The 20,691-nt window shown below is 44.9% G+C and overlaps 1 protein-coding gene across 2 annotated transcripts in view; it reads left to right on the plus strand.

Moving 5' to 3' along the window:
• The window catches only part of spdya (speedy/RINGO cell cycle regulator family member A), a 33,997-nt gene that overhangs the window by 5,458 nt on the left and 7,848 nt on the right, over window positions 1-20,691 (plus strand). Inside the window, exons 2-6 of one of the 2 annotated variants that reach the window (XM_055636321.1) lie at window positions 1-169; window positions 5,064-5,304; window positions 9,108-9,166; window positions 10,815-10,900; window positions 17,159-17,330. The exon at window positions 1-169 is cut by the window's left edge and continues 2 nt beyond it. In XM_055636321.1, coding sequence (XP_055492296.1) covers window positions 122-169; window positions 5,064-5,304; window positions 9,108-9,166; window positions 10,815-10,900; window positions 17,159-17,330 — 606 coding nt within the window. In that variant the 5' untranslated portion in view covers window positions 1-121. The remainder of the gene's footprint in view (window positions 170-5,063; window positions 5,305-9,107; window positions 9,167-10,814; window positions 10,901-17,158; window positions 17,331-20,691) is intronic. The other variant, XM_055636322.1, reaches the window with a different exon arrangement.

Consider the following 20,691-nt stretch of genomic DNA (forward strand, 5'->3'; position numbering starts at 1 on the left):
TCTTCAGACAAAACAATCCAAGGAGACACAAGGAACTGCAAGTGCTGAAATCTTGCATAGAACTGCAAAGTGCCTGAGGAGCCCAGTGGGCCATGTGGTCGTCTATCCATGTTCTCCCAAGATGCTGCCTGATCTGCTGAGTTACTCGTGCACTTTGTGCCCTACCCAGGTTTGTCCAATCTCTCTTTATAGTTAATGCCCTCTAATCCAGGCAGCATCCTGGTAAACCTCCTCACCACCCTCTCCACATCCTTCCTGTACTGTAGTGAAGAAAGCGAATGGTATGTTAGCTTTCATAGCAAAAGGATTTGAGTATAGGAGCAGGGAGGTTCTACTGCAGTTGTACAGGGTCTTGGTGAGACCACACCTGGAGTATTGCGTACAGTTTTGGTCTCCAAATCTGAGGAAGGACATTATTGCCATAGAGGGAGTGCAGAGAAGGTTCACCAGACTGATTCCTGGGATGTCAGGATTGTCTTATGAAGATAGACTTGGTTTATACTCTCTAGAATTTAGGAGATTAAGAGGGGATTTTATAGAAACTTACAAAATTCTTAAGGGGTTGGACAGGCTAGATGCAGGAAGATTGCTCCCGATGTTGGGGAAGTCCAGGACAAGGGGTCACAGCTTAAGGATAAGGGGGAAATCCTTTAAAACCGAGATGAGAAGAACTTTTTTCACACAGAGAGTGGTGAATCTCTGGAACTCTCTGCCACAGAGGGTAGTTGAGGCCAGTTCATTGGCTATATTTAAGAGGGAGTTAGATGTGGCCCTTGTGGCTAAGGGGATCAGAGGGTATGGATAGAAGGCAGGTACGGGATACTGAGTTGGATGGTCAGCCATGATCACATTCAATGGCGGTGCAGCCTCGAAGGGCCTAATGGCCTACTCCTGCACCTAATTTCTATGTTTCTATAACCTGAACTGTCCACATTACTCCAAAGTGGGACCAAAAGATAATCTAAAGGACCTGTCCCACTTTCACGACGTCTGCCGAGTTTGCCCTTGACTCATACTCGCAGCATGGTCGTCGCGAGGTCGTAGGTAGGTCGTAGCAGGTCGTGATGCTAGTCGTAGGTACTCGTGGCATCAAGTAGGTCGCGGAGTTTTTTTCTAACCTGATGAAAAATGTCCATGAGTAAAAAAGGTCGTGAAATAGGTCGTGAAAGTGGGACAGGCCCATATCACTATATCACTTCCTGACTCTTGCACTAACCCCTGACTGATGAAGGCAGGCATACCGTACATCACATTCACCGTTCCATCTCATTCTATCTAGCTGCGTTGGACTTGGACCCCAAGATCCCTCTGCGTTTCAATGTTGTTAACAGTCCTGCGATTAACTATATACGTTCCCCTTACATTTGACCTCCCTAAATGCGACACCTCACATTCAATCAACGTCCTTCTGCTGCATTCCTTGACAGCCAACTTCACTGTTCACATCTCCACCAATTTTTGCAGTCATCTGCAAACTTACTAACCAACCTAGCTATATTTTTGTCTGAGTCGTTTACATATCACAACGAACCAAAGTCCCAACACTAATCCTTGCAGAACACCGCTGATCATAGGCCTCTAGCCTGGATAATACTTTCCATCACGACCGTCTGTCTTCTGTGGTAAGCCTGTTCTGAATCCAAACTGCTAGTCACCATGGCTCCCGTGCATCTTAATCCTCTGGGATCAGGCATATCATGGGGGACCTTGTCGGATGCCTAAAGGGCCTGTCCCACTTAGGTGATTTTTTAGGCGACTAGGCTGTCGCCACATGGTCGCGAGGTGTCGCCTGTATGGTCGTGAGTCGTCTCCTCAGTCACCCAAAGAGTCGTAGTGTCTATCTGGTCGCCGCTGGATTTTCAACATGTTGAACATTTTTCGGATACAGTCAGCGACAGTGGATTTGACGCAGGTGCTGTGTTAATGTAGGTTGTCGCCGGTGCTGATTTCGGTTTTTTTTTTTTGTTAAAGTAATGATTCTATTTCAAATTTTATGTCGAAAGGGAGGTCCAGTCGCCGGTGTTTCGGCAACCTGCTACGACTATGACAGTCGCCTAATTGGGACAGGCCCTTTTCAAAAGTCCATGTAGACAACATTCACTGCCCTACCCTCATAAATCACCTTCGTCATCTTAAGAAACTCAATCAAGTTTGTAAGGCATGACCACCCTGACACAACGCCATGCCTATTATCTTAATTACCCACTCTCTTCCAAATACGAGTAAATCCCATCCTTAAGAATCCTCTTCAATAGACTCCCTACCACTAATGTGAGGCTCACTGGTCTGTAGTTTCCTGGATTATCCACATATTTCCCTTTTTAAATAAAGAAACAACACTGGCTGCTCCAGGATGTCGCCTGTGACTAGAGAAGATACAAAACTCCCAAGCATATTTGTATAACCCACTTATCTCACTGTTCTCCGCGCCCTTCCCCATGGTGAATACCGTTGCAAAGTACTCGCCCACAGTCTGATTCCAAGCGTAGTTTCCCTTTATCCTATCTTCTCCATAGTTACCCTCTTGTTTTTAATATATTTTAACAAAGCCGTGGGATTCTCTTTAAGACGATTTGACAATGCCATTTCATGGGCCCTTCTAGCCCTCCTCATTCCCTGCTTGAGTTCTTTCCCACTTTCTTTATATTCTTCATAAGGCGAGACAAAGCATCCGCGACCAGGTTCTGATTGCCCGCCACCAAAGCATCTGCGACCAGGTTCTGGATGCTTAATGATCCAGAATGATAGTGCAGTAATGTAACCACATAGAGACTCTCCCTGTATGAAGGATGGCTTGTTTTCATTCCATTTTCGTGGGTTCCGATGTGGCCATTGTGGGAAGCACAGATCCTTGCACGCACGAGTTGCCTGATAGGACACGTAGGTGGATAGTTTGTGAGGTGGGATGCTCATTAAAAGTGACCCAAGGGGCAACGTCTTCAAACTAGGTGGTACATGAGGTGCCTGCCAGAGAAGGTAGTTGAAGCAGATACAATGACAACATTTAAAACTTATTTGGACAGGTACTTGCTTTAAGAAAGGTTTAGAGGGATTTGGACCAAACATGGGGAAATGGGATAAGCTTAGATGGGTACCTTGATTGGCATGGTTGAATTGGGCCGCAGGGTCTGTTTTGTGTTGCATGATTCTGTGGCGCCTAAGGGTCCTGCCATTTACGTGTACCCGTGGTCCTTAACCTTTTTGGCATACGTACGGGCATTCGCGAACAAAATACTGTATGTCGTATGTACCTTTGTTAGGCTCCTAAAAACGGGCTCAACAAATGGATATGTTATTGATGACCTCTTCATGTCCCCCGGTAAAGTCCCAAAAGATGGGGGGTCCCGACCCCCAGGTTAAGAACCACTGTGGTATACTTTCCTCTTACATTTGATTGCCCAAAGTGTGACACTTCACACCTGCACAGATTAAACTCCATTTGCCATTTCACTGCCCATGTACCTGACTTTTCTATATACTGCTGTATCCTCTGACAGATTTCCTCATAATCTACATCTCCAACAACTTCTATGTAGCCGGCAAACATAGAAACCAGCCCACCTACATTTTTGTCCGTATCATCAGTATTTGTGACTTTAGACTTTCGAGATACAGCTCTTTGGCCCACCGAGTCCATGCCGACCAACGATCAGCTCATACACTAGCTCTATCCTACACACTGGGGACAATTTACAAATGAACCTACATACCTGTACGTCTTCCTGGCCAAGCTGGCCATCCGCGAGTCTCGGTGCCAGGTGGTGGAGGGCTCTACCCGGGCCAGCTGTCTGCCCCTTTTCCGGGGTGACGTCCGTGCCCGGGTGGGATTAGAAAGGGAATACGCCCTGTCCACGGGCATCCTGAGGGAGTTCCGGGACCGCTGAGCTCCACAGGGTGTTGAACGTATCCTCAATAAGGATTGTATCATAGTTGTATAGCATGTTATTATGGATATATGTTTGTATTGTATTATGGTGGTGGGTTCTGGCTTGTTTTATTGTAGTGTAATTATTGTTTTTTAATAATTGAATACATTTTTGGATTAAAAAAAACCCCAAAAAAACCTGTACGTCTGATTAGATTGGAAGGCTTTAACAATCACGTTGGATAAGGCATAATGGTTGTTTAGTTTAGAGATACAGCGTGGAAACAAGCCCTGTTGTCCATGACGACCAGCAATCACACATACACTAGTTCTACCCTACACACACTAGGGACAATTTACAGAAGCTAATTAACATAAGTCTTTGGAGTGTGGGAGGAAACCTACGCAGTCATTGGGAGAATGTGCAAACTACACACAGACAGCACCCGTAGTCAGGATCGAACCGGGTCTCCAACGCTGTGAGGCAGCAACTCTACCGCTGCTCCACAGTGACATCCTAAAACTACGTTCAGCTTTGGCTTTCCAAATTCATATAGACCTTGTAAAGGGCACAACATATATTTAACAGAATTGTTCCTGGATCCCAGGGGTTGGTTATGAGTAGAGTATGCACAGATAAGAGTTATACTCCACGGAATTTAGAAGATTAAATGGTGAATGGGAGTTAGGAATCCAGTTCCCACTCACTACTTGGGCAGGCGCTGAGCCACCATCTTGATAAGGGACATGTCAAGCCCTTTCAGACAGTGGTTAAAGGGTCGGGTTTGGTCATATATTTGACCAAACCAGGTGAGCGGCAGCAGACTTTCTTCTGTAAAAGATATGAGTAAACCTGATGAAGGGTCTGGATCCAAAACGTCACCTATTCCTTTTCTCAAGAGATGCTGCCTGACCCGCTGAGTTACTTCAGCATTTTGTTTCTCTTCTGAGTAAGCCAGATGTTATTTTAAAGGACAATCCAGAGGTTTCATTGCTATAATTCACTAATGCCACCTGTTATCTTGGATGTCAATTTAAACCCCTAGTTTTTGTAGTGGAATTTGAGCACTTACCGTTGAATTATTAGTCTAGGTCTCTGAATTGCGAGTCCAGAATTATTACTAGTTAATGCCACCGTACTCTTTGGGTGATCATGAGACTATTGGTTCCTAACATTACTTTATGGTGTCACTTTCAGAAAATTATGAGGAACAGCCAACTCTGCTGTCAGACTCCACCATCAATCACCATCCGCATGAAATCTATCAGTACAACATTAAACCAGCAGAGGAAAGGGACAAAGCTGAAGCAAGCATGTGCACAAAAAGCTCAGAGAATGCATGGAAAGAATATTCATTTAATTTCAAAGCCCAAACATGCGAGAGGGCCTTGTCTCATTATTCAGCGCCAAGAAATGGCAACTTTCTTCAAATTATTTGGTAAGTACGGTTGGAAAAGCGAGAGTAATGTGTAATGTGGGTAGTTTGTAGTTATAGAGATACAGCGCGGAAACAGGCCCGAGTCCGCGCTGGCCAGCGATTCCCCCGTACACCAGCACTATGCTACAACACTCAGGGACAATTTACAGACTTTTACCGAGGCCAATTAACTTGCAATCCTACACGTCTGTCTTTGGAGTGTGGGAGGAAACCGGAGCACCCGGGGTAAAGCCGTCAAGGGGAGAAGGTACAAATTCCAGACAGACGGCACTTGTAGTCGGGATCGGACCTGGTTCTCTGGTGCTAGCTGTAATTCACCTGTCCCACTTAGGAAACCTGAACGGAAACCTCTGGAGACTTTGCGCCCCACCCAAGGTTTCCGTATGGTTCCAGGAGGTTTTTGTCAGTCTCCCTACCTGCTTCCACTACCTGCAACCTCCGGCAACCCCTGGGAACCGCACGGAAACCTTGGGTGGGGCGCAAAAGGGGTCATGAACATTGACCCATGCATCTGTCACTGGGTTCACAGCTTTCTCTGGAACAGGCAACAGAGGGTGAGGATCATCAATAACACATCCTCTCCTCTGTTCCTCAGTACAGGCACACCCCAAGGCTGTGTTCTCTCACCCTGGCTATTCTCCCTTTACACAAACCAGCTCACATCCCACCACAGCTCCGTCAACCTGTACAAGTACGCGGACGACTCAACCATCATAGGATTCATCACCAACAACCAAGAAACTGAATACCGTGCACAGGTCAACCAAGCAGTGACCTGGTGCACAGACCATGATCTCTTACTCAACTCATCAAAAACAAAAGAACTCATCATCGACCCAAGACGCCAGCCATCCCTCAAAACTCCTGTGCTCATTCAAGGTGAATCCATCTCCATCACTGACACATCCTTGGAACCCACATCAGCAACAACCTCAAATGGAGGACAAACGCAGACCACATCTATGGAAAAGCCCAGCAAAGACTTTTCCATCTCCGACAGCTCAGGAAGTTCAGAGTAAGGTCTCATCTCATGCTCCGCTTCTATACAGCCATCATCGAAAGCATCCTCACTTCACCCATCACAGTCTGGTTCGGCAGTCTCGACTCACTCTCCCAGATGAAATTACAGCACATCATCAACAGAGCATCTAAAATTATTGGCTTACCCCTAGCATCCCTTGAATCACTTTATCACAAACGGACATTACACAGAGCCCGCAAGATCATCTCTGATCCTACTCACCCTGCACACTATGCCTTTCAGCTACTGCCCTCTGGGAGGCGCTACAGGACAATTGCCTCCAAAACAAACCGCTTCAAAAACAGTTTCATTCCCACTGCAATTAACATTTTAAACTCTGTACGGTGAGGAATAAGAATAAGCATGGCCCTTATGTATTATGTAATGTGTCTGTCTGTATGTATATCTATGTTATATGTTAAATGTTGATGAAATGTTGGAACCTGTACCGAGCTGTACTGATAACAAATTCCACCAGCCTGGCTGTGTGGTCATTAAAATACAATACAAAAAGTCTCCAGAGGTTTCCGTTCAGGTTTCCTAAGTGGGACAGGGACCACAGCGCTCTGTTAGGGTCAATACCTCACCTCCCTCTGCCCGGACTTCCTCACTAACAGACCACAAGTTCTGTTAGGGTCAATAAACCTACCCGCCTCCACTATAAACTGAACACCGGAGTGCCACAGGGCTGTGTGCTCAGCCCTGGCAGCATCTCTACTTCTACTGCGCCACCGTGCCGCTCCTGATGTTATATATGCAAATTGGTCAGCAAACCAATTGCAAATGCACTCGAAGATATCCTGATGTTTGCTTGTTCAATATTGGCAAATGTAAAAAGCCCCTTTGATTTAACATAGTCATATTTTAGAACATTTTGTACTATGAAATACAAATCCTTAAGAGAGGTGGTCTTATTATTGATATGAGCCAAATTCATAAGTGCATAGCTTGTCAAAAATATGATTTTAAATCATTGGGGAAGAAAAAACTATTTTGGGGAGAACACATCCGAAGCATCCTGCTTAGTATTTGTTTAAGAAGGAACTGCCGATGCTGGAAAATCGAAGGTAGACAAAAATGCTGGAGAAACTCAGCGGGAAATATTGCCTTTGCTCCATAGATGCTGCTGCACCCGCTGAGTTTCTCCAGCATTTTTGTCTACCTGCATAGTATTTGTCTACCTCCTGCTTTAGAGTGAGTACAATAGATGTTTATTAAACAGATACATAGAATGAGAAGGTTGGCCTTTGAGAAGACGTTGAGATGAATGGGCCTAGATTCTCTGGAAAAGTGAATGGTAATGTTGTTGAAAGAAAACATATTTTGGAGCCTAGACACACAATGCTGGAGTAACCCAGCGGGACAGGCAGCATCTCTGGAGGGAAGGAATGGGTGACGTTTCGGGTCGAGACCCTTGGAGTCTGACAGGATAGATGCTGGATAGATTTTCTTTGGCTTGAGAATCTTAAATTAGGGATAAATCGCAAGATTAATATCAGGAGAAATGTCTTTACTCAGATGGGTGTAAATCTTTGAATTTCTTTACTCCAGTGCATAGTTAATCCTCAATCATATTTGGAGCATGAAGGAGGACTGGTTTCGTGAAGGAAAATATTGGATAGTAAGTCAGCTCGCAAAGTAGAAAGGACATTTATGGCAATGTTGTCCGTTACGAGGAGAGTCAGTGTAGATTGAGGTTGACTTCATTCCCTTTGTGAGCGGAGATTTAACTGAGGTCACAGAATGGTACAGTGTGGAAACAGGCCCTTCGGCCCAACTCACCCACACCGGCCAACAATGTCCCAGCCACACTAGTCACACTTGCCTATGCTTGGTCCATAGCCCTCCTATCCATGTACCTGTCAAACTGTTTCTTAAACGATGGGATAGTCCCAGCCTCAACTACCTCCTCTGACAGCTTGTTCCATACACCCACCACCCACTGTGTGAAAAAGTTACCCCTCGGATTCCTATTAAAACTTTTCCCCTTCACCTTGAAGTCCTCTGGTACCCGATTCCCCCACTCTGGATAAAAGACTCTCCACAATCTATTCCTCTCATGATTTTATACACCTCTATAAGATCTTCCCTCATCCTCCTGCGCTCCATGGAATAGAGACCCAGCCTACTCAACCTCTCCCTTTAGCTTACACCCTCTAGTGCTGGCAACATCCTTGTAAATCTTTTCTGAACCCTTTCAAGCTTGACAATATCTTTCCTATAACATGGTGCCCAGAACTGAACACAATACTCTAAATATGGTCTCACCAACATGACCTCCCAACCTCTATACTGATATACTATAAAATTCAGGAGAAAATGACATTTTCCATAGCAGAGAAGACAGAAGTAAGTGATAGATTTGTTAATTTGTACAAATATTGGAGAGAAGTTGAGAATTTTATTTTTCATTTAGTGAGTAGGGGAGTGGGTTGGGGGGAAGTAGGAACTCATGATCTGAATGGGCAACAACATCCGCCACTGTCGCTGACTTCCTCCTCCGTCCTCTCCGGTTCCCGGCCTTCAGGGGCTAGCAAGAGACGAGGTTCCCAATCCAAGCCGGCTACAGGCATCTCGGGCGAGGCTCCTACTCCATGGTGGACGAGGCCAGGCCTGCTGTTAACATTCAGATTTAATATATCACGTGTTAAAGTTCAGGTGGTTGGAGTGCCTGGTTGACCAACATTTATCCATAATATTTTAAAATCTATACTCTTGAATCAGTGCAATAAAGTTCTGCTTGAAGCATTAAGATCTTTTTTTTGCTGCTGTTGCCTCACAGATGATGACTTAATCCAAGATTTCCTGTGGATGGATTGCTGTTGTAAAGTCTCTGACAAGGTATATGATTTACTAAACAGTTTCAAACTTTAACAATAGAAACATTGAATAAAGATATTCTGCCAGTTTTCAGATCAATCTATCTATCTATACCTAACTAAAACTCTGATCTCGTTTTCTTCTGGTTTGGCGGTCTTTCTATTTGCGCATAAACGGTTCGCGATAGTGCTATGATTTTTCGCCAGTTCACTCACCGTTCTTCTATGCTGCGAGTGCACCGTTTCGTTCCTCGGTTGAATGTCGTAAAAGTTAGCGAGGTTTAAAAATCTTAAAAACAGTGCATGCGCAGATTGATCTCTTCTACCAGTCGGCGCCGCGCGGATTAGTCTCTTCCCCTGTCACTCCCCGGGACGGTCTGCTCCTTCCTGCGCCATCGCGTCTTTACTGGAGCTGAGGAAAGCCGGCGGGGGTTTCCAACCAGACTTTCGTACGGACCTGAAGCAGCCCTGCCCCAAGCAGCAGCCCCAGCCCCTAGAAGTAGCCCAGCCCCTAGAAGCAGCCCAGCGTCAGAGACCCGACCCAGCCCAACAAGGGAGACCCAGCCCAGAGTCGGAGACCCAGCCCAGCCCAGCCCAAAGTCAGGGACCCAGTCCAGCCCGGAGTCGGAGATGTCGCCAAACGGAAAGCGGAGACTCTGATCAAGCGGAGCAGAACGACCAGCGACCAGTGCCCGAAGTGAGTCCCAGCGTCAGAGACCCGACCCAGCCCAACATGGGAGACCCAGCCCAGAGTCAGAGACCCAGCCCAGCCCAGCCCAAAGTCAGGGACCCAGTCCAGCCCGGAGTCGGAGGTGTCGCCAAACGGAAAGCCCCCACAGACTCTGATCCCGGCGGAGGAGCACACAACCCCCCACACCAGTGACCAGTGCCCGCTGTGAGTCCCCATCGCGCCGCCAATTCCAGCCACTACCCCTCTGGTCGCCCTCGATGGCTCCCCCCCCCCCAGACACACACACATCCCCCCCACACACACACACACACACACACACCCCCCCACCACTCCACAAACCCCCCCCCCCAAAACCCCCCCACCCCCACACACACACACCCCCAAACCCCCCTCCTCTCTCCCCGCCCCCCTCCTACACCACCTCTGTCCATGGAGTGCTCAGGGATGAGGGGAAATGAGCCGCGCCTGCGCATTTAGGGGCTGTGACTAAAAAGTCGCGGAGAAATGTCAACATGTGGAATGGCTTTCTAGGCAGAATACCCTCTGTCGTCTTGCACACCCATTTCTGCCACTACCCTGACATTCTTTCTCGCAACCCCTCCCCATGCCCTTTAAGAAATAATTTGCACCTGAAATAGGTGAATGTCAGGGTTTCCCAATGATCAGTTTAGATGGATCAAATGGCTCATAAAATGTTGCAGACTATTTCCAGCAGATAGAGTGACAAAGGTTTGACTTCACAGCATGAAACAACGTTTAAAACAATTGCCGGGCATCAGATCGTGCTGGGAATCGTACTCATAGGGCCTTAAGGGGTACTGATTATGAAATGAAAATGTCATGTTGCTGTATTGAGATTCTTTGCCACTGCTCTCAGTGAAAAGCAAAGTTCCTCTTGTAAGATAATTTGGTTCTGCCTCAGTGTGCAAACAGACAGCAAATATTTTGTGGCTAGTAATGCACTTCCTTTTTTTCCCAGTATCTTTTAGCCATGACATTTGTTTATTTCAAGCGAGCTGGTTTTGAAATAAGCGAACAAACTAGAATGAATTTCTTTGTTGCTTTGTAAGTATAGCCGCTCTAGACTTTTACTCAGTGTATAAAATTCTGTTTATTGCAAAGAAAATTAAAGATAAATGTATTATTGAGGTTTAATATTACATTTAATAAGACACATCATTTCTAGATACTAATATATGACTTCACAAACTGAAATAGACAAACTGAACATAGACTAAAATTGCCCACTTTAGCTTAGACGAGAGTCAGTCCGATAATATCAGTTAAATACTGAAGTTCCAATTAAAAGGATTGCCACCATAAATAGCAAACTGTGATTAAAAGATAAAAACTAAGTTGTTAAAGGGGAAAATGTTTAGGTATGCTGAGTCACATTATATTTCGGAAGCAAGGTGCAACTTTTTTTAGCAAGTTCGATTTAGATCTGAGCAATTGCGTCAGCCAGATTGCCGAGTTAGCATGTCTTCCTGGGACACAGATATTCCTACTACACTGTTAATTACAGGATTCCACCACCCTGCACCAATAAATACGTTTTGAAAATCCCCAAACAACTACAGATCCTGAAAATCTGACATAAAATAGAAAATGCTGTGACGTCAGACAGCTGTAAAGTCAGTGTGTGGGAAACCAGAGTTAGCATTTCAGATTGTTGAAGGATCTTCAACCTGAAATGATAACTCTTTTCAACAGATTATAGTTTAGTTTGGTGTATTATTGTCATGTGTACCGAGGGACAGTGAAGAGCTTTTTGTTGCGTGCTAACACCAGTCAGCAAAAAGACGATACATGAATACAATCAAGTCATCCACAGTGTACAGATACAGGATAAAGGTGTAACGTTTAGTGCAACATAAAGTTCAGTCTTCTTCCTCATGTCCGGCCATCTTCTATATCACATCTTTCCGTTCGGTCAGTGACGGTTGACGGTCGGCGGTTGCAGAATTGGCTACTTCAGTCAGTCACTGTGGTACAGTTCGTGTCGTCAGCATTGCCGGGGATGCGTCATGTGGAGGCTTCTGCTTCTTCTTCTTCTTTCGTGTGGCGTGCACAGCTTAAAGTTGTTGGACGACTTGTTCTATTTGATCTTCCGTTTGTGCACGTCAAGTTGATTGCATTAGTCGAAACAGGGCGGACCACGTGAAGGTTGCAATCTTCCGCCCCGAGGCTTCTGCTTGCATCCCATAAAGTCCAGTAAAGTCTGATTAAAGATTTGGAAATTAGGATGACATGCGTCTTGGAAGTAAACTTGCAGGTCTTCCCATGTGATGGCTGACCTTGCCTTTCTCGTGCTAAAGTTTGAAAAATCTATGCCTAATTGCTGCAGTGCATCTCCTTTCGGTATTGTGGGCCAAAGGAGCCTGTTCTTGTGTTGTACTGTTCTATGTTCTACCCTTAACTGGTGTGACAGGGCGTTTCCTCATGTGGTAGAATCTTGAACCAGATAGATGATTCGGGGACTGTGGTAATAAACCGAGATGCATAGTAGCTTCTCGTTGTAAATGGTGAATATCTGGAATGTTCTACGCTGGAGGATTGTGAAGGATAGATCATTGGGGTCATTAAAGGGAAAGTAGATACATTTTGAACATTCAGGAAATTGTTTAAGAAGGAAATGCAGATGCTGGAAAATCGAAGGTACACAAAAATGCTGGAGAAACACAGCGGGTGCAGCAGCATCTATGGAGCGAAGGACATAGGCGACGTTTCGGGCCGAAACCCTTCTTCCTTATAGTTCCGTATCACTGGATAGACTTGGTTTATACTCTCTAGAATTTAGAAGATTGAGAGGGGATCTTATAGAAACTTACAAAATTCTTAAGGGGTTGGACAGGCTAGATGCAGGAAGATTGTTCCCGATGTTAGGGAAGTCCAGGACAAGGGGTCACAGTTTAAGGATAAAGGGGAAATCCTTTAAAACCAAGATGAGAAGAACTTTTTTCACACAGAGCGTGGTGAATTTCTGGAACTCTCTGCCACAGAGGGTAGTTGAGGCCAGTTCATTGGCTATATTTAAGAGCTGTTAGGGGAAGAAGGGGATGAGGTTTGGGAGCAGGCATGTAGAGATGATTGCATGATAATTGATGGCGATGCAGGCTTGAGGGACCGAATGATACTCCTGTCCTACAGCTTCTGGTTTCCTTCTGGATGCCATGCACATTTCTGATTGAGCTGTTTGGAGGGAAAGAAATGCCACCACGCCATTGAATGGCTCGGGGGAATGTGTCCACAGCTTCTGGATGGATGCCATGCACATTGTGATTTGGAGTGCCACCACGCCACTCGGGGGAAGGAGCCTTCTCTGTGGCAGGCAACAAGGAAATCCCTTCTACAGTAAACCCCAGTCGATTTAACTCCTTTTGAAAGGTTTCCACAGAAGCAGATCTGAAGTCCTCTCGCCGATTTGTCACCACCCTGATGTGATTGATTGCGTCTTTGTGAATTATGCTCTTCAGATGCCGAATTTTATGATTTCAGTGAAGAGACCATCATGCACTTTGTATCTATCTCTAGTTGTGATAACAAGCCGGGCCGAATGGGATCAATCTACCCTCAAAACATCAGCATCAGCAGAAGGAATCATGCTTTGTCGTTCCGCTGACTGGATAGCACACGACAAAAGCTTTTCACTGTACCTCAGTACATGTGACAATAAACTACACTGAAGTAATCCACAAGAAGATTAGTCTGAAGACGGGTCCTGACATGAAACCTGGTCATCTACCCATGTTCTTCAGTGATGATGCCTGACCCGCTGAGTTACTTCAGCATTTTGCGCCTCTGCTTTTTTTGCAAACCAGCATCTGCAGTCCCGTCTTTCAATCTTGAAGTTCTTAAGGATCCCACAAACTTGGGCCACACCTCATGTACAACCTCATGGTTCATTGGTAGCCCTGATGGCCACCTTAATCAGCATCTGTATAGAGACATTCTTCTTCCCTTACAAGTGGCCCATCACTGATGGAATGGGATTAACCAAGAGAATAAGAAATGAACAAACTGCAAATGGAAGTTGTGCATGGATTGGATCAAAGGAAAAGAAATGGACGGCATAGTGGCATAGCGGTAGAGTTGTTGCCTTACTCTGCCAGAGACCCAGGTTCCATCCCGCCTACTGGTGCTGTCTGTGTGGTGTTTGCACGTTCTCCACATGGGTTTTCTCCATGTGCTCCAGTTTCCACCAACATTCCAAAGACGTGCAGGTTTGTAGGTTAATTGGCTTCTGTAAATTGTGCCTAGTGTGTAGGATAGAACTAGTGTACGGGGTGATCACTGGCCGACGTGGGCCGAAGGGCCTGTCTCCAGGATGTATCTCTAAACAAAACTAAACTAAATGGCTTTATAGACAACTGAAGGCAGAGGTACAGCAGACAAACCAGGAGCTAAAGGAATAGATTGTGGATGGAGAGAGTGCAGCAGGTTGAGTAAATCACCCTCGGGCATGTCGTGTGTGGGTTTTGCAGTGCCGTAAAAGTCATCTGGGGTTCCAAGGCAGCTCCTCACAGACGCCCATTAATTGTATGATCTTATGCAGGGAGGAGCTGCAGATGCTGGTTTAAACTGAAGGCATAAAAATCTGGAGTAACTCAGCGGGTCAGGCAGCATCTCTGGAAAAAATGAATAGGTGACATTTTGGGTCAAGACCCTTCTTCAGACATCCGACTCGCATTAACTCATCGGGGACAGAGGAAGTTACGCGAGCATTTTTAAGGAACAAATTGAGACCTCCTCATCCACTAATCTGTTCCTCATAATTGTGGAATGAGGTGATTAGTGGATTGGAAAAGCAGCTTGTAAAGAACCCTATACTTAACGGCCTGTTCGACTTTCACGACCTAATTCACGACCTTTCTTACTCGTGGACATTTTTCATCATGCTAGAAAAAACGCCCCGACCTACTTGATGCCACGAGTACCCACGACTAGCATCACGACCTGCTACGACCTACCTACGATCTCATGACATCCATGCTGCGCGTATGAGTCAAGGGAAAACTCGGCAGAGGTGAATTAGGTCGTGAAAGTGGCACAGGCCCTTTACAAAGTTATCTGAAATGGCACAGGAAAGTTAGAGTGAAATAAATGCTTGAAAAATGAAAAGAATGAGAATTGTCAACAGAGGTAAAGAAATGAAAAGTCTCATCCTTATTTTGGAAATGTCACCCTTTGTATGTATTATAATTGAACAAGGTACAAGGAAAGTGACAGCAAAATCTCATATCCTCATCATTACTTGTTGGAACCTTTTTGAGAAAATTCCTAAATATTTTGCGATTCTGATCATGAAACTTAATTCCCAGTGTCGTTGGTGACGGTGCTAGTCCATCGAACCAAAGTAGCCTTTCTCAAAGTAGTTTGGGTGTATTATTGTCATGAGTGCTGAGGTATAGTGACAAGCTTTGTTTTGCAGTCTATCCAATCAAGTCATATGATATGAAGCATCAATCTGATCAAGCCAACCTTGATTTGACGGGAAGGAAGGAAAAGATGCAGAGTGCAGAATATAGTTCTCAGTAGGGTAGTGCTACAATTCCAGAGACAAAGTCCAATGTCCGCAATGGGTTAGAGGAGAATTGGGCAGTACCCTAGCATATTGGAGGAGCGTTCAGTAGCCTGATAAGAGAGGGAAAGATGCTGTTTCTGAGTCTAGTGGTGTGCGTTCAAGCTTCTGTATCTTCTCGCCGACAGGAGTGGGAGAAGAAGGAATGATCCGGAGTGGGAAAGGTCTTTGATAATGTTGGCCGCTTTACATGAGGCAGCACAAAATATAGATGAACTCAATGGTGGGGAGTCTGGACTGGATACATCCGCAACTCCCTGTGGTTTCTTGCTGTCATTGGGCACAGATGTTCCCAAACTAAGCTGTGATATAAGCTGACGGTCTGCTTTCTAAGGTGCATCTGTTTGTAATAGTCTTTGGAGACTTGCTGAATTACTTCGGTCTCATGAGGAAGTCGAGGTATTGGAGTGCCTTGGCTATCACCCCCAATGTGGTCAGTCCACCACAGATCGGTGGTAATATTTACACCAAAATCAAATCAAATTTATTTATTTATAAACCACATTTACAAACAACCCACGTTGACCAAAATGCTGTACAGACCAGAGCAGGTAGCTAAAATCACAAAAAGAAGTAGACATGCACAGGAATGCACACAGCACGTAGGTACAAATAATAAGGCACTCGAAGCCCTCAACCGTTCCCATTTTGGAACCTTTGAATTTCAATGGGACGTACCCACCATATTTTCTGGGTGATAACTAGTCCCTTGTGCCCCTGTCCCACTTAGGAAACTTGAACGGAAACCTCTGGAGACTTTGTGCCCCACCCAAGGTTTCCGTGCAGTTCCCGGAGGTTTTTGTCAGTCTCCCTACCTGCTTCCACTACCTGCAACCTCCGGGAACCGCACGGAAACCTTGGGTGGGAGGCGCAAAGTCTCCAGAGGTTTCCGTTCAGGTTTCCTAAGTGGGATTATTCTTGCTGACAATGAGGGAGAGGTCTTGAATAATTAGTCTTGTTTATTAAGATTCAAGATTCAATTTAATTGTCACATGTACCAATTAAGGTACAGTGAAATTTGAGTTACCATACAGCCATACTAAGTGAAAATAACAAGACACACAGCACATAGAATAAAATATTAGATTGCCTTAGTGATGAACTTAAAGCCCTGTCCCACTGTACCAGTTCATTCAGGAGTTCTCCCCGAGTTTGCCCTGATTCGAACTCGGAGATTTACGGTAATGGCCGCTCGTCGGTACTCGGGGCTCTCGTGGACATTTTGCAACATGTTGAAAAATCTTCCCGAGTCTTCCCGAGCTTACCTCAGAATCAGAATCAGAATGAGTCTTCCCGAGTACCTGCCGTTAGCGTTACGAGCCGCTAAGAGACGTCCCCGAGCTCCGACGTATCCGCTACATTCATTCTACGTGCTTACCACGAGTTTGATTTTTTTTTAAACTCGGGGGAGCTCTTGAATGAATTCGTACAGTGGGACAGGGCCATTACTCATGTTTTAAACTTTGTTTACACAAGACTCTTATTTCATCATCCATTCATGAACAATGTTTCAAAAATGTCTTTTGAGGTTCAAGTTTTTTTTTAAAGACCCTTAATGCCCATTGCTCCCATATCATATTGTAAAATTAATTTTGACTATGGAAAGGATTACCACATCATCTGTCCTGTTGCTCCAGTGATGGGGAGAGCGTAGAATGAGGCAAAGGATTAATCGAGAGCAGGGAGAAGAGACTTAATAACATTGAAGGCATATTTCAAAATACTTCTACACTGTTTATTAGATATTTAGCCAATACCATGGAAGAAGATGAAGAGGAATACAAGTATGAAATCTTTCCATGGGCTCTTGGAAAGCGGTGGAAGAAACTGTTTCCAGATTTCTTAAAAAGGAGAGATCAGCTTTGGGCAAACATCAATTATAGGGCAGCTGTGAGCAAACGATGTTGTGAGGAGGTAAGAGATTTACATAGAACAGTCTATAATGTGAGTATAATATTGTCTTTTACATTAGACACATATCATTTGACCCCTTCAGACATGAAACATCACCTATCCATGTTCTCCATGAGTTACTCCAGCACATTGGGTGGGGTTTTTTTGTAAACCAGCATCTGCAGCTCCTTAGTTCTCCTCAACTTGTTCTAGTTTGGTATTCCTGCTGGTGGTTTCCCTATAAAATGCCCTCTATCTCAGCTGATGCCCCAAAAACAGATCCGATTCAATAAACTTGCTCTGTCACTATGATCTCTAAACTCCGTTTACTCTCCTTGATTATACTTTCTGTAAAACCCTTACTAAACAAAAATCTAATAGCCTTGATGTTGAATATTTAATTGATCAGCTGAGCGAGATTATTTAATGTGAAGCAATACGTCTTGATAACACCTTTGAGCAGTTTAGGTAGACAAAAATGCTGGGGAAACACATCGGGTGAGGCAGCATCTATCATGCGGGTGAACAGCGGGTGAGGCAGCATCTATGGAACGAAGGAAATAGGCAACGTTTCGGGTCCAAACCCTACTTCAGACTGATGTGAGGGTGGGGGGGGGAAGAAGAAAGGAAGAGGTGGAGCCAATGGGCTGAGGGAGAGCTGAGAAGGGGAGGAGAAAGTAGGGACTACCTGAAATTAGAGAAGTCAATGTTCATACCGCTGGGGTGCAAACAGCCCAAGCGAAACATGAGGTGCTGCTCCTCCAATTCATGGTGCTCACTCTGGCCAGGGAGGAGGCCCAGGACGGAAAGGTCGGATTTGGAATGGGAGGGGGAGTTGAAGTGCTGAGCCACCGAGAGATCAGATTGGTTATTGTGGACCGAGCGGAGGGTCTGAGCAGCTTATCTCTGGTTTTCAGGATATGCCCCCTAGCTTTGGACTGTGATCAGAAAATATATTTTCCCTACTGTGTACTATCTTTTAATTACCTGGAAAAATATAATTCCATTACCTTTAAATGTCCAGGATTTTTTTTTTTAAGTACGTGCCGAGACTATTGATCCTCACCATATAACCATATAATCATATAACAATTACAGCATGGAAACAGGCCATCTTGACCCTTCTAGTCTGTGCCGAACACGTATTCTCCCCTAGTCCCATACACCTGCGTTCAGACCATAACCCTCCATTCCTTTCCCGTCCATATAACTATCCAATTTATTTTTAAATGATAAAAACGAACCTGCCTCCACCACCTTCACTGGAAGCTCATTCCACACAGCCACCACTCTCTGAGTAAAGAAATTCCCCCTCATGTTACCCCTAAACTTCAGTCCCTTAATTCTCAAGTCATGTCCCCTTGTTTGAATCTTCCCTACTCTCAGTGGGAAATGCTTATCCATGTCAACTCTGTCTATCCCTCTCATCATTTTTAAAGACCTCTATCAAGTCCCCCCTTAACCTTCTGCGCTCCAAAGAATAAAGCCCTAACTTGTTCAACCTTTCTCTGTAACTTAGTTGCTGAAACCAAGGCAACAATTTGAAATTTACCACAATGATGTTCCGTGTTCACTGGAAAGCTTCGTCATTCTGCAAAAAGAAACAACGTGCTGGGGGAACTCAGCAGGTCAGGCAGCATCTCTGAAGCCAATGGACAAACAATGTTACCGAATTGCTCAGTATCAAAGCATTTCCAAGTCCAACTGAATTAACTCCTACAGCACGGAAACAGGTCCTTCGACCCAAAATGTCATCTGCCCGTTCTCCCCACAGGTACTGCCTGGCCCGCTGAGTTACCCCAGCACTTTGTTTAAGAAAGAACTGCAGATGCTGGAAAATCGAAGGCACACAAAAATGCTGGAGAAACTCAGCGGGTGCAGCAGCATCTATGGAGCGAAGGAAATAGGCAACGTTTCGGGCCGAAACCCTCCAGTACTTTGTTAGTTGCTCAAGATACCAGCATCTGCATTTTCATATGTCTTCAGCTTCAGCATTTCACTGCGCAACATTTAAATAGCAGCAAATTTAAAGTGTTTTTTGAGTATTAATAGAATGAAGAAGGTACGGGAGCCTGAAATCTGCAACATCCAGGTTCAGGAACAACGTCTTCCCCACAGCCATCAGGCTATTAAACACTACATCAAATAAGCTCTGAACTACAACAGTCTATTATTATTATTACTGCACTATATCTGTTTATTTATTGTGTATATATGGTCTATGGTTTACAGCACACTGAACCTTTCTCTTCCATTACATATTCTGTTGAGCTGCAGCAAGTAAGAATTTCATTGTCCTATCTGGGACACATGACAATAAAACTCTCTTCTCTTGACTTCTCTCTAACCATAGTCTAGAAACTCACCGATATCACGAAAGTCTCAAATTAAAACATATGCATATTTTTTATGTACTGCATGCCACAGTTCGATTGCACAATACATTAAAAAAAACCTCACATTATTACATTTCCTTGACACCTCAATGAAGTAATTATTTTTAAATGGTGATTGCAGTTCATTGATCCCATAGCAGTGAGATGATCGACTAGATAATTGGTCTGCCTGCGGTTAGATGGTGTTCCAGAATTGTTCAGCATCCTAGCATTTCAAAGTCCATCGGAAATAACTCTTTAAAGCTTGTCATACAGCACGGAAACAGGCCCTTCGGCCCAATTTATCTATGCTGACCAAGATGCTCCATCTACGCTGGTCCCACCTGCCCGTGTTTGGCGCATGTCCCTCTAAACCTGTCCTATCCACTGCATATGGATTGTCACTTAGCTTCTTATCTAAAGAATTGCATCTAATAAAATCAATTAGCTTTGGGGTTTGAATCCATAACCATGAACACCTGAAAAGAAAGAAAACGTCAAATTTAACACATTTTTTATCCATTCCTTTCTCTGATCGTTTCCCTTTATTTACAATACAATAAAATATACAATACAATACCGTTTATTTGTCATTTGAACCTCACATGATGTTCAAAGGAAATTTGGTTTCTGCAGCCATACAAGAACAGAACCAAGACACACACCAACACAATTTACACAAACATCCATCACAGTAAATCTCCTCCTCACTGTGATGGAAGGCAAAGTCTTGTCTCTCCCCTGCTCTCCATTCCTCTCCTGAAGTCAAAGTCAAAGCCCCCCGGCAGGCGCTAGCAAGTCCCACGGCCATTTAAAGCAAGTCCCACGGCCATTTAAAGCACGCCGGGCGATGTAAGGCCCCGCTCCGGGTCACTCTCAACCCCGCAATTCGAGCGGGAGAAGTCGCCGTTGCCGGTGCCCCGCAAAACGGTCTCCCACCGGGGACCCGCGAGCTCCCGGTGTCACCATCCACCGGAGTCGGGTCGCAGCAACGCGCCACCACAGCC

This window comes from Leucoraja erinacea, chromosome 5, assembly GCF_028641065.1.
Source record: "Leucoraja erinacea ecotype New England chromosome 5, Leri_hhj_1, whole genome shotgun sequence".
NCBI lineage: Eukaryota > Metazoa > Chordata > Chondrichthyes > Rajiformes > Rajidae > Leucoraja > Leucoraja erinaceus.